We start from the raw sequence: 24,433 nt of genomic DNA, 5'->3' as shown, positions 1-24,433 counted from the left end.
GAGAGTAAACGAACATCGTAGTCATATACGGAGAAATACATCCTCCAGATCTGTTATTACTGACCATAGGTTGCAGCATAATCATGATTTTGAATGGAATAATGTGAAAATTTTGGATAGTGAAAATTTTTACCATAAGCGTTTAATATCGGAAATGCTTTATATTAAATCTCAAAATAATGGTCTGAATTTAATAACTGACACAGAAGGTCTTGATCAGGCATACGCGAATATTTTAGATAAATTGTCAACATCAATTTGACCTAAGCCTTTTCGTTTTGTTATTTTTTAATTTAACGGTTCCTCATTGTATCGTCTTTTACTGTCGAATACGGACGCATATTTATTACAGTCAGTCTTTCTAGTATGATTAAATTGTGAATTTAATTATGAAATAATGTTTTTGTCTACCAACAGAGGTAAGGTTTTAAGGATTTTAGTAATTTTTTGTTTTGTAATAATTTGACTCTAATAGAATTTGTGTTGTTAACGGTCTTTTTCACAGACATATTTCTGATTTTTCGGAATTTCATTACACAACTCCACATCCATTATCTTCGATATTTTTACCTCTAGTTGGTGCACAGGAACATTTTGTTCGTTCAACAAGAATACTTGCATTCTAACTCGGAGTAAATGGAGTAGTGATTTATTATTATTTCGTCGCTGAAGATGGTCTAAATTGCAGACCGAAACGTTCGACGGGGCATCTTAATGTTAATTTGTAAGATTATTAAAAAATTTTTTTCGCATTGTTAACTGCGTTTGACTCTTAATAGCCTTTAATTTATGTTTTATTTATTTGTTTTTAACAATAAAGAGTCCATAACTAGTTTATATAATTTTATTAAGAATTTATGGAGAGATATGTTATATATAAATTAATGTAAATACCTGTGGGTGAACTTCCAGAATACACGACAATATTTCACGAGCTCTTGGTTCTTCCATTAGAGATCTGATGGCATATACTCTCGTATTGATACTCTGGTGCGGTTCTAGCAGCCACACCATAATTCTAGCCGTATACTTTCTCAAAGCTGATCTGACGGACCACGTGTTGCTCCAGTGATTTTTTTTCTCCAATGGATTACACAGTCCATGTAGAAGAATAGAAAACAGCCTTCTCGTTAATTGCAACTCATTGATGGATGGTGATTCGTCAGCGGCCATTATAAATTCAACAGCACGTGTCACAATAATACGAAAACGATCGTTCAGTTCTCCTTTGCTGGGTTCACGCAGTACAGGAGCCGAATTTGTGTGAAGGTTTGCATAACTAGACGAACGGGATCCATGATCGCTCTGCTCACTAGACGTCGTGAGAACTGAAAGAAATTTTTTTGTGTAAATATGCAAGCGCCGAAAACTTTCGCGCTTTGTAATTACCTGAGGTAAAGTAAGACGCTGAAGCCAAGTAGGAAGCTGTGCTACGTAAACGAAATCCCGAAGGATTCGACATTTTAGTCGTGAGTACATCCAACTCTCCGTCGAATAATGCTACTTGAGCGTCTCTTACGATCGTGCCAGTTAAACTAGCGTGGTATCGTATCTTCTCTGATAATTCCATGTAATCGAGAATCAAGTGTAGATCTAGTACCGCTTGCATCTGATGAATTCCTGGTAATTCTAGAAGTTTGGTCGCGATTGCCACGAACAGTACGTGGATGTCTCGATGAAGAGACGTCGAGGTACCTTTATGCACGGCTGCAACCAAAGCTTGTGCCAATGACTCAATTAAACCTTGCTCCAAAAGTACCTTTAATGCATTCGTATTCTGAAATAATGACAATTAATTTGTATGGTCATATATCAGATTCGTTATCGTGTTTTCCATTTCTATACCTTTGCTATTATGTCAGTGATAAATGATATTATTGGTCTGGCTACGTTCGAATCGGAACCTGCGGCTTTTGCAATCATTGCCATTAACGGTGGCATCGCCGCCAATGTTGGACCTCGTAGAGCTAAATTTTCTAAAGCGACAATCAACGATTCGCTTCCGGGATATAAAGCTATCTGATTTCCTAAATGCATGAAATACTTGTGTTTTATAAATTTATTAACTTCTTCATCGCTAGCGCGTTGTAGATAGGTTTGTACCACCTGTAAAATACCATGAGATACTGATGAAGCATTTTATTCGCTCCGTGCCTTGATAGAAGTAGTATAAAGTATATATTGCATTAAGCAATTATTTACCTTGATCAATGCTGTGCGCACACGATTATCGGGGTCATTAGCTAAAACTAATAGCAGTTCAGCTCTTAAAACATGCTTCAGCACTAATCCAACTTGACAGTCTGGTAACACTCTTACTGCATCTCTCAATAGTAATAACAGCCCTTCACAGACTAAGCCTTGACATGCTCTTCTTTCATCTACGTATGTTGACTGCCTGTCCTAAATATATAATAATGCATGATTCGAATAAATAATATGTAAAAATATATCATACAAAGATTTTATATTTTTCATTATACATACGTTGCTTAGAGGATTGGATCCATCACTACCTGCAATTCCGGAATCTTCTCCGGCACTAATATTATCTGATGACAGCACATTTTTACGATCTTTTTTCTTAGGACTTCGCGATTTCTGAATCTAACAAAGCGAACAATTGAAATATTTATGTAATTTTTGTAATCGAAGAATTTCATATTGCAAAAATTATACCTGTTCATTTGTCAATGCCTTATTTAATTTACTGTTCTCCACTATGCCTATCACATCATCAGAAATGACTTTATCATTTCTTTTCGAATTCATATCCTTCTCCTTGAGTTGCGGCAACATAAAATAGATATTGTGTCGCGAATGAGTGACATAAGTCTCTGAGGCTTGATGAATGAGAACCAGGTAATCAGTGATGGCAACTAAGTGAGCAAATTCGGGCGGTGCACCCATTAAGGCGCGCATCAGTTCCACAATAGCGATTCCGGTATTTGAGCTCAATATGGTACTTTCTTCTTCATGCATTTCGTACATGAAATGTTCCTATGAAAGAAAAAAAAATGTTACTAAAAGGTATGTAAATTGATATATATTTTATTGTATGTAGACGTTCTAACGTATAGATTGTTTTATTTACCTTACACAAGGTAAGAATTGTATCCACGATACCGACCCTGTTTAATTGTGATGCATTGAATTCACGATGCGAATGTTGATCTCGCAATAAAAGTAGTAACGCTTGTAATAGTAAATTTAATGTATCGTATTTCATCCATGCTCTCCATGCGGTAAGTGCACCTTTGATCAGTCCTGGATCTGTGATAACAGCTTCACAGTTTTGTGAGATTGAATGATTACCACTGCCGATATCTTTGATGATGATCGAACTATCGCAAGCCGCATCCAGCATCGCTTTCAGAATGTGTCTACCTGTGTGACACCTAGACGATTCTAGAATACGTAGAATAAGTGACGTCCCGCCGTCCGATCGATATTGATTCAAGAGTTCTGAATCACTACGAACAAGATGCAGGATTATGGACAAAGCCAAAGCTTGTTCTTCCTCGGTGGAGTTTAATTCGACCACCTACAAAGATTCATGATTGTTTAGAAAAGACATATGCAGATGCTTCGATTATTTCTTTTTTAATTAATGTAAAAAAGTATTTACTCTCGCAAAAAGATATAAAAATACTGGTACACCGCCCATTAAGATCGTCGCAGGCACAAGACCTCGATATTGCTGACTTTCTAAATGAGAAGACATAATTGGAGATATCGATAGAGGCGGTTGTTGTGATACTCTATGCTCCGGGACCGAAACGACTTTAAAACCTGGTTGACCCAGGAAAATACTTCTCACAACAACTATAAAAATAATGACATCAATAAAATGCAATAAAATAAAGTACATCATTCATAATACAATAGAATGTTAATAGCATATCACAAATAACTTACCAGCAGGATTAGCAACAGCTTGAGGATACAAATGTACGATATTGGGGTTTTGAGCCTCGTAACTGAGAAGTAAATTATCTTGCAACTCGCCAAGATGCGAGTTTGTCGCGTCCATAACAGCATCCCAATCGATTTTCGATTCTGATACTACTGTTTCGACAGCGTGCCTCAAATAAGTACCGCCATAAGACTTTCGTCGGCTTAAATCAAATTTACCTCCTTCTGCATAAAAGTAGGTATTAAGATTTCATATAAATAAATAAATGTTAAATTGTTTAGTGTTCACACAGTTACACGTTTATAAATACTAAACTAAAAATAATACATCACTAACCGTATTTTACTTCGCGAATACCATTCAATGCGCCGGACGCAATAAGAGGTGCAAAATCAGGTTTTGTTGTGTTTAAAATACAATCTGCCAAGTTGGTGTAATTTGGTCCGAAACTTGCCAAATGCAATGCACGCTCTTTCGTAAATACTGGACATCTACAAATAACAACCAATAGAAATGTATAGATGATTTCATTGTATATGAATTAGATATGCTGAATAATAAACTAATATACCTAAAAACCATTAAATTTCCGAGGTACCATGCGCCAATATTGCTCGATCCGACTTGACCTAACAAAATACATGTAGTACCAGGCTTTCTCACTAATAAACCGTCAAACGGTAATTGAGCACTGACTTCTTTCCAACCGTTTATCCAGAGCGTAACTTCAACCACAGCACTACGCTTATTCAAAACAGTATCTTTAACGTTTAAACTCAAGTGATGCCAGCATCCCGAAGGAAACATGCCGTTTATTGAAGTTTCGGAGATCGTTCGATTTATCTTGTCATCCGGTCGAGTAAGTCGTAAGATTAATTTATCTAAATGATAAAATTAATATCAGCATGAGCTTTCACTTGTAATTAACAAATTTTACAAGTGAATCACCTGATCTGAGATCGAGCCAAGTTTCCAAAACCAGCGATTCGAATCCAATGGATATCAAATGTACTACTGATGTTATCGTGGGTGTTGACACAGAACCTGCTATGACTAGAAGAAAAATTATGTATCGATATTTCTTTTACAATTTTATAAATGCAATATAATTATATATAATAAAACTTATTGTTATAAGTAAATAAAACGACTCCCATGTATCTTACTAATACAAATATGTAAAAAATTAGAAAGAAACATAATCGCTTTACATAATTAGTGACTGTTTCTTTTCTCTACTAACCATCACGACTCCAGTCGTCAGAAAGAATACCCCAGTCCGATAGACTTTCACTATCCGAATCAAGTAATGGAGAAATATTGTGAGTAGTCGCACGTCCGCCAACTAGTAACCCTCTTTCTATCCTTAACCACATAGAAGCGGAACAACCGTGTAACCACACTGACCAAGCAAGTTCCGGCCCAATGGGCAGACAAGTTGCATGTACGGACCATGGACTGCAAATTCCCATAGCAAGATGCTTCTTTTTGAAATTATTTACGAGATTCTCGACCTTCTCTAAATTCTTATATTCCTCCGTCTGGATCTTCAGCGGTTTTGTGTTGTGTGACACGGGAAACGACAGGATAAAATTCGGCTGAGGTCGTGCGGCTAACACCAAATGATATAATGGTTCCAGCAACGGCAACAGAGGCGGTTTTTTCACTTTGAAAAACGACAAATACGCGACTAGCTCCGTCGGCGAAATTGATTGTATCGCTAATAATGTAAAAACTTCCAATGCCGCGTGCTGCAAGTCTACAAAAATTATCTATACAGCGTGCTAATATTTTATAACTACGTTAATATATTTCCTACATATATTAAACTACCTCGATATCGCGGATCGTTATTAGTAAATACGTTCTTAAAACCATTCAATATCTTCATAATAGTTCCCGAGGCCGCAAGGGCAGCACAACTTGAGGCACTTTCTCGACAAGTAATAGTGATTCTTCGCAATCCACCAGTTATTATCGATCCTCTCTCTAAATCTAAACCTCTGTAAAAAAAAAGTATCTTATAAAGTAAAATATTATAATGCGCATTAATGTTTGTATATTCGTAAGTGTTCAGGACTTACTGTTCACTGAAATGAATTAAAAGGTCTATTGCCAAAGAACATAAGGCAGGATGAGCATTGGCGTAACCTCTCGGCTCTATTACAGATCTAAGAAGATTGCTATTTTTCTTCGGAATGCTATTGTTGATATTTTTTCCAGGCACTTCAACATCTGCTTCATATCCATCGTCAGCAGTTACGTACTCACCAGTACTACTGTCTTCTGCGCCATAATCTGGTAGAGTCTCCAACGACATGGTTGGAAGCTGTAATAAAATGTTTGCATTAATAGATTAATAAATATCAAGAATTCTTCATTTTTAACAATTAATGTCAAGTTTTTAATGTTAATGTTATTACTTATTAATTTAATTGTGACATACTCTGGGACGTGGTTGCTGCTGTATGCTATTTTCCTGTGCTGGTTTCAGCATAGAGATCTTCAACACTGTGTCCACTATAACAGCTATTCCACGGCCAAGTGTTATTCCGGTATTCATCAGTATCTTTCTTAATTCCATGACTATGTCACAATCATCTACATCGTAAAATATTCGTTACACAAAATCGGCAAGAGCAATGGAATAAATTTCAATGAAGCGAATGACTAATATAATTCCACGTGTAATTAGATAACGTCATGATCAACTGAGATTTTAAGAATGACGTTTATCATCTGCTCACAATCCTTAAACTGTTTTCCTAACGAATAAACACGCGAAACATCTTCGGATTATAACGTCGCAGCTGCATGAGCGACTGATATATAGGGTGAACAATTTCAAACGTAATGACCTAAATATCTCAAAAAAAAGATATAGAAAATTATTTTAGATAAAAATTACATGACTTGACAGGGACCAAACAATGATAAAATTTTTTTTCAAATCAATTTTTCACGGTTATAAAAAAATATTTCCATTTTCTAAATGGAATTATATGATATTTTACATAATATGATTCCTCTAATTATTCTGCATATAAAATAATTAAGATAAAGATATCAAAAAATTAATAGTTTTCAAGTTATTTTATACTTTATTCTGACATATATGGATATACAATATAAAATATCTTTTAAATTACTGATTTCTTAATAATTATTATACTTTTTACGCACAAAATAATAAGATGAATCAATTAGTGTAAAATAAATACATAGTTGTGTTAATTTTAAAAATTATACATTTTGTAATATACAATTACATATTTTTTTAAGCAATTGTATCTTTTGTTTACACTAATTGATTCATCTTGTTATTCTGTGCATAAAAGTATCAAGATATGACTATCAAAAAATTAATGGTTTACTAGATATTTTATATTTTGTATCAAAATATGCCAAAATAAAATATAAAATATCTCATAAACTATTAATTTTTCAGTATTTCTACTTTACTACTTTTATATATAGAATAAATAAAATAATCGTATTATGTAAAAAAGAGTATGATCTTAAAAAATTAATTTTTTTCGAAAATTATTTGATCATTATTTACGTCCCCTCACGTCATACTTTTGTCTGAAATATTTTTTTTATCTTCTATATTTTTCGAAACATTAATCCATTACGTTTGAAATTTTTCACCTTGTATACGTATATACATACGTAATCAAGGTGTGTTTGATATGCGCTTTATTAATCGCATTCGTAATATAACATATACACTTACACAACGGAGATATCAGACAGCACGTAATCAAGGCTTCGAAAAGCTTATACGCCAATTTATCTAAAAAAATAACAAATACGATACGATTCATTAATAATTTTTAATAAAAATTTTTATTATTCTACATATTGCACCTACCTTTAATACTATCCGTGGCGATGCCCACAGTTAATAATTTAAATAAATGTAACGATTTCTTGGATACTGGATGTGCTGATAATTCAGTCCGGAATTTCGGACTGCACAGTGCTATTCCTGCAGCAGCCCTCCATGCTGCGCTAACCTGATGCAGGCTAAATTTGTTGTTCGACGTGTCTCCGTCGGTACGCACTTCGTTAGTTTCTTCTATAGGAAAGTGAAACTTCTCGGGTGAATTCGAAATTGCTATGGCATCTATCATATCAGTCTTATTCTCTAACTGTTCGCAGTGAGTATCACTTTCAGGCAGTTGGGATAAAGATGTATCATCGAGAGCTTCAACTATCGTTTCAGCAATCTCCGTTCTCAAATCTTTGAAAGTAGGTAACTCAACTTCTTGATTGTTAGAGTGCACATTTGGCGCATCCTTTTCGCCTTGCTGGTCCGCTTTTTCTATCATTTTTAATTCCTTAAGAGACTGTAAATTGACGAACAATCCATTTGTTTCTTTATCAAGAGTTTTAAAAAGAAACTTTGTCGCTGGTGCTCCGATGCCTTCTGTATCGTCAGGTTCCTTGCAAATCTTCCAGATCTCTATAGTCACGGTGACTTCCAGAAGAGCATAGACGCTCCTAGTAAATACCGTGTCTGTTACCAGAGATAGTATCTCATGTAGTCCTTTCATCTCCATGAATTTCTCGCACATCTTCAGGTTCACGATTAAACATGATATAACGGACATACAGGATTGCAAAAGAAATCTCGCAGTTGCGTTATCTTTGTCAGTCATGTAATGCGCTTTGGCGCGCAGGAAAGTCGGATAAAAAACTCTGAAAAGAAGTTGCTCCCTGACGTAAAACCGGGAACAGGGTGTGACTTTTAGCAGATGCGCCATGATAACGTAACAGAGTTTCGGATCGTCAGGGCATAGCAAATCGACATATAACTCCAGAAAATCCCACGAGTAATTGGCCGGTTTATTACAAGTGTCGCATAGGTCTGTCATCGAATACGCGCCCAGTTCTCTAAACAGAGTACGCTCCAAGAACGCCATAGCCGGAGCATATGTCGAGGAGTCGCGTTTTTTGAGACAGGCGATGACGCTCGAGACGAGTATTTTCGGCGGAAAGCAACAGCATGTACCCGCAGCGGTGATTATTCTAATCAGTCTCACCTGCAACTCACTTGCGAACAAATGAGATTCCTTCAGTAAACTCGTGAGTGTCGCGAATAATGAGGAAATGCAGCAAACTTGTTTATCAGCTATGCCAACGATCGGTTGGGAGTACGGTGCTCCGAGCACATCGGAGTGATGATGACTCTGAACGTGATCGATGCAGGATTTGTGCTTAGTCCTGTGGCACTGCGTGACGTGTGAGAGATCACGACGGACACTCTTCAATCCGCTGGTCAGTGCGCCTATTATGTCGATTATCTTTTTGGCTCGTACTATCGACTTCGCTGGATCAATACTTGGTAGATCGACGATCGCGAACACTGTTCTTTCGACGAGCCTGCCATCCTGACTCTCGACGAAGAGTCGAAACAATTCAAGAAAGTCCGATAGCTTGTCGACGTTGCCACTACGCTGATGCAATAGACAATAAAGAAACGTGACGATCCCATAGATGGTGGCGAAGATAAATTCCTGCAGTAGTGAACCTTCCTCCTGTTCCAACACGTTCACTGGCTTACTGCAGGCATTCTCTAGCAATCTCAGAGTCATTGGTAGCAGACCATTGTGAATCACCGCTGTGGTAGGTTCGTCGGCCCGTAAAACACGTTCCAGAGCCGTCAACATCAGCCTGGCAGCGGCAGCCTTCAGGGTCGCACTTTCTGTACCATTCAAACGATTACCGTCTATACCGAATTGCAACGACCATAGCGTATCCAGAGCGAATTTTAGAACCTGTACGGCTGGCGTTTGCTCAGCGGGTGTATCATAGTCACGCAAGCCTTGCAGCAGTTGTATGATCAGCAAACTAATCTCGAAGTTACTAATTTTTGCGTTTAATACATCGCGGATTCTTTCGTCAATATAATCACGCGGTGTTTTTTTTACAGGACGAGGTGGCAACTCGTATAATTCAGCCTGCCATTTCTGTTCTTCGTCACTCCTTACGATCGATGTAAAATATTCGAAATCCATCGGATTTAGGCGAATCTTAAGCGTCAGAGAACGTGATGGATCGATACCATCCGTCGATGGTTCGAACTCGCTACTCGTTTCATCCTCCGGTGTGTTACGTCGTGCTTCCAAAATCGACGATGATTTTTTCTGTTTGTGATTGGTGGATTGGTGGATTTTTGCAGCACCGACGACGTGTCGGCGAGCAAATTTCCTGCGCGAAGGTGTATCGCCCTCATTAGAAAACCGCCTGCGGTTAGAACCCTTAGTACTCTTGCGTTTTGCATGTAGCACAATATTCACTGTATCGACGGTATCGTCGTTACAATGAAATCTTATATACTGATTACGTATCGGTGATTGTACAACAGCGGATTCGCTGTTGGATTTTTGTGACGCGGCCAAGTCGGTTCCAGAGTCTGTTTCTTCTTGGAACGCAACTTGATAGAGAGCGACCAACAATGCGACCAGTTCGCGACCGCAGGACAGACCACGTACATCTAACAGATGCAGCACTGCCAAATAACGCCATCCTCGATCCTGAACCAGGTACTTTCGTAGACCAATCAGCTCACTGCCATTTCTATTTCCGCACAGTTCGTGCACATCCGAAAGCAATTCGCAGGCTACGAGAGTCGACACACCGCCAACGCCAACCGAACTAAAATAAAAGTATACGTTTGATGTATAAATACATTTTTATTGTCTCAGTCAACGGTCGCGTTATCAGATGTGAGTTATCTATGATATACGACTTGCATATATTTGTTATTTCTATAGTAGTTAATATCGCTTTTCATAATAGGTAAATAAAGAAAAGAAAATTTGTTTTATGTTCTTTTCTAATCATGTAGTTTAATTTTAATCTCGATTCTCTCTAATTCTAAAAATTAGAAAAAAGTGAAGAGTAGAAAGATGAACCGAGATTAAAGTTAATCTATGATCGTAAAAATGGAATTAGCTCTTATCAGAAAGTGATTTACAATGCGAAATAGAATGCGAAATACACAATAAATGTTAATGGCTTTTTATATACATAGTCTGACAATAAAGTTCTTGCAGTCAGCAATAAAAAAAGACACAGACAACTCAAATAACAAATTATTATCTTTTAAGGTAGTCTCTTTATACACTTTATCTTTCATATTATTCAAAGCTTTTTCAAAGTCATGCTGTTCCTAAGTTTAAAAATATGAAATAAACATTTTTAAATCGAAAAAGATGAGACATTCAAGGAAAAGTGATGAATGTTCTAAACAACATTCCAACAACAGACTTCAACTAAATGTTTTTTAAAGCTTTGTAAAAGAGGTATTGATTTATGAAGAATTACTTTAAAAGATAAAATATATATTATTATCTAAAATGTTTACATTTTTTATTGTTGTAATGCAAGAAAACTTTATTGTCAGATTATGTATGTGTGAATATTGTAACCAAGCTCTTAAATTTAATCAGATATTTATAACATTTAAAAATTAATGAACAGAAAAAATAATGAACAGATGTGATTAGCAGAAAAGGAATGAAATAAACTACCAGATCGAAAGTCGATCGTAAAAGTTCTCCATCGCAACCGCAGAATTGCGATCAAATTCTCTACTGTGGTTGAGGCGAAACAGTGAGACGAAAAAATAAACACGTAATCAAATACGCTTCTCGGAAAATATTGCGTAAACTTTAGAAGAAATGTGCAGATAATAAATTAATCAAAGTAATAATATGAGAGCCTCACCAACAAGATAGAACATCTTTTACGTCTTTGCCTTCCTTAATTTGCGCAAGCAATTCTGCCAGAAATATATCAAGCCAGGTTGATTTCTGAAACAATCATTATATGTATATGTGATATCAATACTCGTCAGAGACAACTTATCACCAGAATTTATATCAATAGAATTTTTATAAAACAAATAAATAATGTAAATATATCATAATTAGTGGACATGATTGCTGGACAAAGTGATAAAACATTTCAAATATTAAGCTTTTAATGATATGTACGACTCAAAATAAATTTATTGTTTATAAAAATTTAATAACATATTTATTTAGAATCGTAAAAGCTTATTATTTAAAATTTTGTCCAACGAATTGTGAGTCATGTCTATATTAACTATTCACTAACTGGTGCATTTACCTTATCTTTCGTTAAAAAAAATAAAATGTACGTATGCAGAAGCAGTTATATTTCATAAAACGCAATTAATGGACTAATGATTCTTAATTCGTAAATGCGAGTTTGATAATTTGAAAGATATGGTTAACAAGAAAAAACACAAGTCATGTTAAAATATCATTTCAACTAATAGATAAGCAACTAGACTCAGAGATAAGAAGGATTAGCGGGACCAGAGAGATTTTGTTTATTATTTGCTGAAGTTAACAACGATAATAATTTGCTCATGTCTCTGCGCGATACAGTAATAATCAACATTTTAACAAATATAAAATGGAAAACAACGATTAAGCATTACAAAGTGACATACTTGCAGCACGCTATTTGTGATATTCGCAATTTAATCAAAAGTTTTAGATATGAAACTGGAGCACTCCGAATTTTCGCTATACTCTTCGACGGAAATAGGAATTGTAGTTTAACGATCTTTTAATGTATGCGTATGACGAATAGACTGTTTATGTAGACGTGTAATCGGGCACGTACACGCGTGATTCATGATGGAAATAACCATTCCCAATGATTAATAATTCAAATTAATTTAAAAGTAGAAATAATTAGATTATAAAATATAGATATATGTGTGTATCACATTTTATTAATATATTTAAGAATTTATTACACATATTTTTTTAACAAATAATAAAAAAATGTTTTCACAGATTTTTCTATATTGTACTTGAAAGTAATACAAGAAGTTTGACGGAGAGTTAGAATCTGCATCAACAATTATTTCAATAAAAGGTAGACTTTAAAAGAAATAATTACAATAAAATGAGAAAAATTTCGTTAAAAATGGAACGGTGTCGAGGGGGACACGTTTTAGTCACATTGTTTTTTTTCTAAGTAGAGGCTCTAAAAAGATATGAAGATCACCTCCACTTTTTTGATTGGAATTATGCAATTTTTTTTAGATAACGTGATTCCTCTATTTTGCATATAAAAGTATTAAGGTAGAGATACCAAAAAACCAATAGTTTTCGAGATATTTTACACTTTATTTTGGTACATTTTGACACAAAATGTTAAATAACTCGTAAACTGTTGACTTTTTGATTATCGTACCTTAATACTTTTGTGAACAGAGTAATAAGATAAATCAAATGGCGTAAAGAAAACACATAGTTGCGTATTTTAAAAAATTATCCATTTTGCATACATATTTTTTTAAAGCAACTATGTGTTTTCTTTATACCATTTGATTTATCTTATTATTCTATTCACAAAAGTATTAAGGTACGATAATAAAAAAGTCAACAGTTTACGAGTTATTTAACATTTTGTGTCAAAATGTACCAAAATAAAGTGTAAAATATCTCGAAAACTATTTGTTTTTTGATATCTCTACCTTAATACTTTTATATGCAAAATAATTAGAGGAATCACGTTATCTAAAAAAAATTACATAATTCCATTCAAAAAAGTGGAGGTGACCTTCATATCTTTTTAGCGCCTCCACTTAGAAAAAAAACAATGTGACTAAAACGTGTCCCCCTCGACACCGTTCCATTTTTATTTGAAACATTTTTTCGTATTGTCAAAAATAAACGAAATATTCAAGATGTAGGATTTAAGTGGATCACCCGGTATACCTTCATTTTTATACGGGAAGTGTAAATTTCCAATCACTTTTTGCTGCTTATATACTTAATAGATTATATACCTAATATACATATATCTATTTATATTTTAACATATATACCTATTTTCTTTATTCTATTATTATATGATCAATGACATTTCAATGACACATACTTATATTTTTCAATCAGTTAATACAGGCAAGTGTGTGTGTGTGTGTGTGTGTGTGTGCGCGCGCGCGCGCGCGCGCGTGCGTGTGTGTGTATAGCTAAAAGATGTGTGTACATCAACGTCCTCCACGAAGTATTGACAAGCAAGGCGCACATGACTTGTAGGGCATCCGTTTCTTTCGTAGACTACTACAATGCGGCATCCCCAATCACAAAAACAATCCAATTATAAATGTAATAGGTTTTAAGATATAATCAGCGTTGACAGAATATAATAAGTTATTTCCACATTACGTGTTTTGTCAACAAACAACGTATGAACAAAAGATTCCTTGCCACAACAGACTTATTATAAGGAAACGGTAGAGTTTTGTTAAAATAAAAGCTGGTAGAATTTATAAAAAAATTAAAAAGGGAAAAAAGCAAGAAGGAAGAATTCTGAGAATCAAAACAGAATATTAATTCCATTAAAACATGCTAATACCTCGTAACTCTGGGGTTCGGCATGGATGAAGTAATCCCATAGAACTTGTAGTTTATTGATTGACACCGTAGACATCCCTGAACCTCGTTCTTCGTGTTCCTTCTCGTCCTCTTCTTCGGGCTCCTCGGTTTTCAATCGCGCATCTTCTTCGTAACTCGCTACCTCATCCAAACTCAACCATGCGCACAGATTGTCCTCGTGCTGCTTTTGACGTGCATCCTTCGACCAAGTAACTTGATCATCTGAAAGACCAGGATTCCTTATGTCGCGCTGGGTAAACCAACACATATTGAGACGCATAATTGATATGTCCCGTCTCGTACATCACTCGAGAGTCGGAAACTTTAATTCAAGTACATTCCTTAATACTGACAATTAGAATTCACATTTTTCAATACATGATCAAAGAATACATTATATGTATGATATATATAAAAAAAGGTGCTTTTCAATAACATTTTAATTCAAACACTTTGCAAAGATAAATCAAAAGACTACAACTTGCTTTAAAAAAAACCAACTGATATTTTACTCGACTTTATTTAATCGTATTCTGTAATCAGAGCATTACAACTGCAACATTGCGGCGCATTATAAATCTGATCCTGACGCGGGAGTGTTGAATATGTTTACTGAACGCGAATATAAGCTTACATAACATTCCCACGCGATTGATCACCAGTTTGCAGCCTTCCACGAGGAAGCTCGGAAGCTTCACGAAACTTTCACGAAGTACAAATCGATGGAGAGCGGTAACCCCAGATTTATAAACTCTTCAATAACAATCACTGCCGTCGCTACTGCCGCTGTCGCCTTTGCCAGCACTATCAATAAATTATTACCGCTAATTTCATACAAGCACGAACCACGCGAGAATTAAAAAGTCATTGCGGTGGCAGGATTTAATCTACCGCCACTGACAATTCTTATCTGCCGATTTAGTCTCGTGCTGCTTACGATAGTGTCTCGTTATCGCTTCTCAAAACCTGTAACAATCAGCTCATAAATCTAGCGACGAGCCTGAAGTTCCTCTCTGGTAAATTTTTCTCCTCGATTCTTATAGATCCATGTTGAAAAACACGACGCGACGATCAGGCTGCTGTTGTTTCAATTGTAGACAGGATTCGACTTGTCAAAAGTTAGAAAATTAAAATTTGAGCCTTTACCCTACTTTAAGGCGATAGCAAGCTTTCCTCTGATTACTGTTCGTTTTCCATTCAAGTCTAAGAATTGAGAAACAGATATCTTTTAAATACTTCGTATAAAATATGATTACTATGATGCCTAAATATTATAATACTAAAGAAATTAATTACAATTCTTATTGTTAGTATATTCTTGGTGTATCATAACGTGCGATATAAAAGTTCACGACCTTTTTCAGTAAATTCGTATATCATAATTCGGAGAACGAATACTAATTTAATTTACAAGTTTAATAACAATTCATATAATTTAAAATAGATATATATTATATAACATATGTATATTTTATTGTTAGATAAATGTTATCTTTGATAGACATTTTATAAATATATTAAAAAAAAATAAGTTTACTCTCAATTACAAAATTTTGACTTGCTTTTTTATCTAAATAAAATTTTACATTATAAAATTAATTAGTAAGAAATATTATTAAAATAAACCAGAATAAGATTTTAAGTCGCATTTAACTTATAATTCTATCATATGCAAAATGTCTCAAAATAAATAAATTAAAAATTTTATTATTTATTAATTTAAAAAATTTTATTTCTAAATGTCTAATTTCAACTATTGTACGGAAAAAATGGTTATAGAAGTATCTAAAAATTTAGTAAAATACAGATTTGAAAATAATTTTATTGGACTAATTATATGTAATTCATGCTAATTGCTAAAATATCAAAACTTTTTATAGCATTGCTTATGTTTGGGCGACCTAGATAATTATTTTGATAATCTAATAAAATTATTTTTAGATCTAGTCAGATTTTTATGTACTTCAATAAATTCGTTCTGTATACCGTTTATATAAAAAAAATAATTTTATTTGAAGTTTACTTCTGCTAAATATGAACCGTTTATTCGAGGCCATTTTGCAAAATTTTATTACTGCATTAAAATAGGAAAATCAACTTACTCAATCAAATCTTAGCTTTAAAATACATTGGTGCAAGTAAGAAGTCGAACACTGTGTCTATCCGCGCACGTCGACGAACGAGAATACACTCCTCTTGCTCGTTAATTTGTGTCTCCAGCTCGAGTCTTCAGCTCGGGGTGAACGTCGAGTATTAACTCTCCGCAATGAGGAGGGGAAATCCACGGCCGAGCCTCCAATTCCTCCAATCGGTTTCCTTCTACGATGAAAAATTGTGATTCATGCAGCGTTGGCCCCTCGCCAACCTATTGAGAAAAGAATTAATAAATTATGTAAACGTGTGATGCAAATATGCGACACATGTGATGTATGTATACAATAACATGCAATTGATTTTGAAAAAACATAGAAGCGATAGATTTATGTCCATTTCTATCAATGTAAATTAATTTGAATTTCCATTTAATTTAATTTTTATTCTTTTCTAATTCTAAGGATCAGAAAAAGATAAAGAGTAAATTAAACCAAAATTAAAATTATAATGTATTATATTAACAGAGGCATAATACGTGTCTCTGGTAAAAATAAAAATTGGAGCGTAAGTCAAACGTAAGGGAAAAACGATAGAAGCGTAAGCAGAGCTTACGAGACGAAAACTGAGACAACGGAACATGAAAGACATTTACATATATTTCATGTTTACGCTTCCATCATTCTCTTACATTCAATTTATAAATGCAATTTTTATTTTCACTGTAATCAATAATCGCTAAAAAAAAGAATGTTAAACAAAAGAAGCAAAAAATGTAATTACTACTTGCCACGAATCCATTCATTATAAATATCGGAGATATTATAATCCTTAATTTTTCCATTATCTAAATTATTTAGTTTCATTAATGGTGCAATCATAGCAGCGTTAATCTTGTTAAATTGATTCTTTTTTTCAGCTTCACGACATTATTAAAAAAGGGACAAATTTGTTAATTGAAGATTAATTATGTAATTTGACATCTTTCAGTTATCTGGAAAGTAATAAGTTTATGGATACGCTCCTGGTATTATTGACGGTGACGTTTTTCCATAGCCACAGATAACGTTAGACACAATGTAAAATATTATAGTTGGATGCGCGCTCTCCAACCCGCAATGTTAAACAATCCTTAACAATTTAATCAGTAAACACGGCAAGCAACACGATAACCATGATCATGTATAAACAATTGAGAATAGTTCAGTGCACAACAGTCGCATGGCACGATTGTCAATCAATCTTTCGCACACTCAACTAGTTGTATTATGGTGGCCGATTTATCTCAATGAAGTTCTACACTCCATTGTGCTTTAATTAGCCTCTCACCCTCACAGTACGCTTTACGATAATAGCGTGTTAGACATGAGTAATTTTTCAGTGTCCGTCTTTATTAAGTGAAATAAAATAACGAATCAGTAATAAAACGTTCTTCTCGAAAAATGTCGTTTCTCAATCGTTTATAAAGAATTAACGAAGCATATATTAATATACAGGGTGGTCCACTTAAATCGAACATCTTGAATATTTCGTTTATTTTTGACAATACGAAAAAATGTTTCAAATAAAAATGGAACCGTGTCGAGGGGGACACGTTTTAGTCACGTTGTTTTTTTTTTCTAAGTGGAGGCGCTAAAAAGATATGAAAGTCACCTCCACTTTTTTAAATGGAATTATGTAATTTTTTTTAGATAACGTGATTCCTCTAATTATTTTGCATATAAAAGTATTAAGGTGTAGAGATACTAAAAAACCAATTAATAGTTTTCGAGATATATTTTACACTTTATTTTGGTACATATTGACATAAAATGTTAAATAACTCGTAAACTGTTGACTATTTGATTATCGTACCTTAATACTTTTGTGAACAGAATAATGAGATAAATCAAATGGTGTAAAGAAAACACATAGTTGCGTATTTAATAAATTATCCACTTTGCATACATATTTTTTTTAAAGCAACTATGCGTTTTCTTTACACCTCAACATCAACACCAAAGCCGAACATTCATGGTTCGAAGATTATGCTCTATATCTGGTGGGACCAAAAGGTTGTTGTTTACTATGAGCTGCTGAAATCTGGCGATTCCATTACGGGCGAATATCGGCTACAATTGATTCGTTTGAGCCGTGCATTGCGAGAAAAACGGCCGGAATACGAGCGAAGATATGATAAAATTTTTTTTTCTTCATGACAACGCTCGGCCTCATGCCGCAAAAGTCGTAAAAAAATTTTAGAAACGCTCAAATGGGATATGTTTTACCGCACCCGCCGTATTCTCCGGATATTGCTCCTTCTGATTACTGATTGTTCCGCGAAGGATGCAGCACGATTTGGCAAGTCACCGGTTCACTTCTTTCGCAGAAATCGAAAATTGGCTCCAAAATTGGATCGCATCCAAAGACGAGTCATTTTTTCGAGATGGAATTCGAAAATTGCCTGAGAGATGGAAAAAAGTAGTAGCCAGTGATGGACAATACTTTAATTAATCTCAATTCATTTTGTTTTGAAATAAATGCATTTTTGAACACAAAAAACGGATCGAACTAATTTGTACTCCCACAACATTATTTTTGAAACTTTTTTTAACTGCTTTAAAAGCATTGAATTGTTATTTGTAAAATAGTGAATTGTTTTTAAAGCAGTGAATTGTTGCTGGGGGAGTGGTGGAATAGATGTTGCCTCGCATAGAAAGTCCTACTATCCTAGTCGATCCATTTTGAATCTCCCATCTGTCTACAGTCATCCAACAAAGTAGGAAAATAATTAGCAACTTTGATTGTTTAATAAAAACTTTTTAACGAAGGATAGTTAAAACCTGTTGGAGGTTACTCAGGATCATGACCTTGACAACATATGTTAAGGTCAAGGTTATCGGAGCTGCTTCCGTTATTGTCAAGGTTACCATAACAATTACTTTATTTCTATATATACATTGTCGTAATCTATTGTATTGTTTAAATAAATACGTTGTAAAACTGAAAGACACTACAAGTCTCTTATCCCGAGCCACCAAAGCTCATTTTTCGGGGATACATAACTATTATACTAAAATATATAAAATTTTGAATCGAACGTTATATGATATATTCTGAAAGACGGCATCGTCACGAGTAATTTGAGCCAAAAAAATTTTAAATCGGTCAAGCCGTTCTGGAGATATAAGCGGTCGAAAAGTGATGATTTTAATGAAAAATTAAGAAAGGTCTCCTTCTTCTTCTCTGTCCGCACGCGAGCGACATATGATCTGTGCGCGGGGCGGTGAGGGGGACAGCGGAAAGCGGAGGCGATTCGAAAATCGGCCGAAAGTTGCATACATACACTTTATGATCGAATGTTCACTTTGTACTGGCACCTTTATTAATAATGTATCAGTTATTTTTCATGGTAATATATTATTATTAGATAAAAAGATTTAAATTTTTGAGTATCTCCTTTTTTGAACATGGCTGGAACTTTTCATTTTTATGATATGATTCTTTTCGGATATCATTTACTTTTTGAGTACAAATATATAACATATATATAAAAAATATGATTTAAAAATATTATAACAAAAAAGAGTGAAATACAGCGAAAGAGAGGGGTGGTGGGGGAGAGAGAGGGGTTGCGGTCGGTCGAAGATGGTGAAGGTGTAAGTGAAAGGTGAGAGGGGATATTAGAAAGTTTTAATACGACTTGAATGCGGACAGAGAAGAAGAAGGAGACGTTTCTTAATTTTTCATTAAAATCATCACTTTTCGACCGCTTGTATCTCCAAAATGGCTTGACCCTTATATATATTTTTAAATTTTTTTGACTTAAATTACTCGTGGCGATGCTCATAGTTGCATATTTAAACAATTATTCATTTTGCATACATTTTTTTTTAAAGCAACTATGTGTTTTCTTTACACCATTTGAATATTTGTTAAATTAATTATATTATTATGCAGCAATATTTAAATTTGCGTTTTATTTTATAAACCTTAAAATTAATATTTATTAAGATGTTACAACTTACAACTTTCCTGTACAAGTTACAACTTTTCCTAGCCCTGTTTCATTTTACCCCAAATCGGGGCAAGATGTTCCAGTTTGGACTTTTTTATTTTTTTACATTTATTTACATGAACATCTTAAAATTACACCTTTTTGTCAATAGTAGTATAAAGCTAAAGAGTTGTTGCATCATGTGCATTAAAAGAAATAAACGTATACATGATAAATAAAGAAATATATGTATTTTTCTAAAAATTGGTACAACTGGCCCCAGTCTCCCCTAGTTATGCACCCCCGAAAAATGGACTTTGGTGGCTCAGGATAAGAGACTTGTAGTGTTTTTCAGTTTTTGAACATAGCCGGAGATACTATACCGCGTCTCTTGATTCCACCTGATCAGTAATTTAATAAATTCTAAATTAAGTCTCTATGATATTTAAACCGAGAAATCCTTGTAAATACTTTCTATTCTATAGCCTTTGGCTGCGTAAATTAATATTAATATATGAAGGTCAAAAAAGTGTACAAGCCAAAATAATTCATAGTAGAATAGAAAATACAAGGATTTCGATTTAAATATCATAGATTTAATTTAGAATTTATAAAATTATCTTTTGTATCGAATATAGCGTATTTACTTAAACAATGGATAAATTGTAGCATGTATACATAGAAATAAAGTAATTGTTATTTTTAAGTCAACCATTAATGCTTGGTGAGTACGCAACAAAATGGTCACAAGACCATTTTGTTGCGTACTAACTTTACGAACGAATTTGTATTAACATAACTAATACGAATACGAAGCCTATAACAGTCTAGCTTGGATCTTCAATTGCTTATATATATAATTTCGCGTGAATTTATATACTAATATATGTAGTCCCTCCAAATTACGCGAACAATCGTCGGTCTTGAAACGCAACTCTAATAAACTACCGCGGTACTATCACGAATTAAAACAAATTAATAATTAATTGATGCTCTTTTGGCATCTTATATCGATATTAAACTATATTAAAATCTGAATACTAAATCTGGAAAATTCTTATTGCGAAAAATATTTTTGTATTAGTTCCTAACATCTTATAATCTTAAAAAAAAAAGAAAACTATATAGATCATAACCTATGTAGTTTTTTGTACTTTTTCGTAAAAATTGTTTTGAAGATTCTTTTAGAAATCAAATTTCTACCAAGGATGTATCGGTATTTGTTATAGATCGACATAATTTAGAAACACCTTTGTTAAATTCACCCCCATATTTGTTTAGAGTAAAAATATAAATCTTATGCCAAATAAATCTTGTTTCTTTATCGTTACGAATAAAGATCACTTTCGCGCGTTCGCAGCATTGAATCTGGATCGCACCAATCCTCAGCACATGGTTTTACAAGTAAGCGACGAGCCTTATTTTCTTTTTCTCGTGTTCTATAATTACTATATCGCCTCGCGGAGTTTTCGTGATCAGCGTGTGACGTCGATAAACAGTGAATCGCCGTCGACGACGATAACGATAACAGTTGACCTTCGTTATTCCTGTCTTATAAAACTGACAATTAAGAGCATTCATCAGAGCATCTATTTCTTACATTTTCTTATCTTTCTTACGTTCCCGCCACCTATTTACGCGACATCGGCCCGAATTCTGGCATTTCTAGATTCCTTTTAAAGATCCACTCATTTTAATTATATTCCGTTTATTTTGTTTAATTCCTTTATCTATCTTTCGAAACATAGACATACTCGTATATCAATCTCATTTTAAATGTGAAAAGTACAAAAATGTACAGCTGATGTAAGCATTTCTTATGAAAATGGCTGTGTTCAGCAGAAAAAGCAATTTGCAACTATTATATAAATAGAGTACAGTCTTAATCTACAAACAGACACATTAGATCTACATGAAGACCTATTATAAACAAGATATGACAAGATTTGTGCATTACCAAAATCTTAAACATTATAGTTTCGTACGTCGAGTTGGTTGGACGGTTATAAAAGTTTTATATTTTGGACGACTTGCATTTGCAATGTACATTAACAAAATAATGATTTTGATCGTTACCGAATTTTAATAAATGACTCTTTTAACGACATGGATTACTCGAGGGTGAGTGTTTTGTCAGAGGGACACAATTGCTTGTCACATTATTTTATTAATATAACGTTAATTTTGTGTCCTCATTAGTACCACAGGGATACATCACAAACGATCTTCCAATCGCTTGATGAGCTAAATTGTTCTCTCTGTGGAAATACTCAACGTTTTAGAACATAACACTCCATTATAGTTTTATTCTTGTTTTTCCTGCGTTAACTAAAGATGTTTTACTGCGTTAATTAATATTTATATGTACATCTGAGGATGGCTCGAATATGCAGCCGAAACGTTATGGTTTTGACTTTTGATTGCGTGCGCATTTATAGTGTGAATTTTATAGTTTATTTTATTTTAATTTATAATATATTAAATGGTTTATTAGATCACACATATAATATTGACTCTTAATTGCCTTTTTATTTCATTGACAATTTTTTAATACTAAGAGTCCTGTATATTCGTTCTATATAAATAGAGATGTTAACAGAATAAAAATCAAAGAAGTTTTGTGTTTCATAAAACATTTTTGAAGAAAAAAACAGATAAACCTTTTTTTTAATTCTATTTTTTCAGATATATGTATATCTAAAATTAAAATTAAATTTGTAATACATGAGTATTATTTATTTTTTACTTACTTAGATAGAAGCATAATTTATAATTTAAAAAATAAATTTTAGTTATTAATTTTAATAATACTCTAATCACATAATTTTTATCTTCTAAAAAAAAATTCTTAAAAAATATACATATTATAAAAAAAAATCTGAAATTTTATCCTTGACTTATATCTTTATTTAGATTAATTTCTCCTTACTCTGAATTCTGATAATTTCAAAAATTTCAGATTCTTTATTAGATCTACTGCTACAAAAAATATTATAAATAATCACAGTTGAAGTTTTTAAAAATTTTAAATAAAAAAACATTTGTTTTAATGTTTTTTTTCTGTTAAAAATTTTAAAGATTTTTTTTAGATCTCTATTTATAAAATTCTTTAATATGATTGGTTCTTGCTCTTATTAGTTCTTCTAAGTGTTATTAATTGCATCTAATTGAATCTAAATCTATTAAATAATACTATTAAAGAATCTTACAACAGTTATACAAAGCTGTTTCTTCTGCTGAACACCGATAATATCTACTTTTTAGTGCTATATTCTTATATTTACATCTTTGTATCTATTAATTTCTACAGCACCACTGGAATTGTTTTGTAAGAAGCTATAAGGAAGTAAATCTTACTCTAAGGACAGCAAATGATAGAAAAGAGAAAGTTGAAGAAAACGAGCTGCAAGCCAGTCTTGCTATTCCCGTTCTATTCTTCGTGCATTGTAGATAATTAGATATGTAAGTTATTCGGTGAATTTGGTCCAGCTGTCGATTGAGCTTGTCTTTTATTTCTGTTTTGTTTCACACTCCAGAGGGCATGGATTGATGGATATGAATACACACATAAGAAGAACACAGTTAAGGACAAACCTGCACGTAAAAAATTCAATCAGTGTACTTGTTTTTAAATTGTAGTTTCTTGAGATTTGTTCCTTTTTTTCGAGAAGCTCTATATTCTTATTCCGTTCCGAAAAAGTGTATGATTGGCAGCTAAAAAACTTGGCAAGGAAAGTTCACTGGACGGTCAGGTAGCATCAAGAATCAGTCACTGTGTATTCGTTGCCGCCGATCACCGCCGATCAACATCTACGTACCTCAATACGACGTTACGAACCGCATTGAGCTCTTCGATCTCGTTTATTTAGGATCAGCTGTCAATCACGCACCAGGGTCACCAGGATGACAACACACACCGACTCCATCGCTGCGGCGGCTCCAGAGTGCAGCGCCGCCACGAGTCTCGCTCGAGATACTCGAGATTCGGTAGGAGGACGAGAAGGATGTCATTCA

General features: G+C 33.8%; 1 protein-coding gene across 1 annotated transcript in view; it reads right to left on the bottom strand.

The window, feature by feature from the left end:
• Window positions 1-14,633, bottom strand: part of mv (lysosomal-trafficking regulator mauve) — a 21,456-nt gene extending 6,823 nt beyond the window's left edge. Inside the window, exons 1-20 of the mRNA XM_018544549.1 lie at window positions 14,333-14,633; window positions 11,654-11,739; window positions 7,791-10,579; window positions 7,653-7,712; window positions 6,363-6,517; window positions 6,001-6,245; window positions 5,750-5,919; window positions 5,160-5,675; window positions 4,865-4,969; window positions 4,488-4,797; window positions 4,253-4,407; window positions 3,919-4,140; window positions 3,629-3,825; window positions 3,095-3,544; window positions 2,680-3,000; window positions 2,488-2,607; window positions 2,203-2,403; window positions 1,846-2,106; window positions 1,390-1,777; window positions 895-1,328 (exon numbers count right to left, since the gene is read on the bottom strand). Of these exons, the coding sequence (XP_018400051.1) occupies window positions 895-1,328; window positions 1,390-1,777; window positions 1,846-2,106; window positions 2,203-2,403; window positions 2,488-2,607; window positions 2,680-3,000; window positions 3,095-3,544; window positions 3,629-3,825; window positions 3,919-4,140; window positions 4,253-4,407; window positions 4,488-4,797; window positions 4,865-4,969; window positions 5,160-5,675; window positions 5,750-5,919; window positions 6,001-6,245; window positions 6,363-6,517; window positions 7,653-7,712; window positions 7,791-10,579; window positions 11,654-11,739; window positions 14,333-14,632 (7,485 nt within the window). The 5' untranslated portion in view covers window position 14,633. The remainder of the gene's footprint in view (window positions 1-894; window positions 1,329-1,389; window positions 1,778-1,845; window positions 2,107-2,202; window positions 2,404-2,487; window positions 2,608-2,679; window positions 3,001-3,094; window positions 3,545-3,628; window positions 3,826-3,918; window positions 4,141-4,252; window positions 4,408-4,487; window positions 4,798-4,864; window positions 4,970-5,159; window positions 5,676-5,749; window positions 5,920-6,000; window positions 6,246-6,362; window positions 6,518-7,652; window positions 7,713-7,790; window positions 10,580-11,653; window positions 11,740-14,332) is intronic.
• Between the last annotated feature and the right edge of the window lie 9,800 nt (window positions 14,634-24,433).

Source organism: Cyphomyrmex costatus, unplaced genomic scaffold, assembly GCF_001594065.2.
Source record: "Cyphomyrmex costatus isolate MS0001 unplaced genomic scaffold, Ccosl1.0 scaffold1150, whole genome shotgun sequence".
NCBI lineage: Eukaryota > Metazoa > Arthropoda > Insecta > Hymenoptera > Formicidae > Cyphomyrmex > Cyphomyrmex costatus.
Note: the sequence above shows the minus strand (reverse complement) of the source record. Positions and strands in the feature narration are given on the sequence as shown.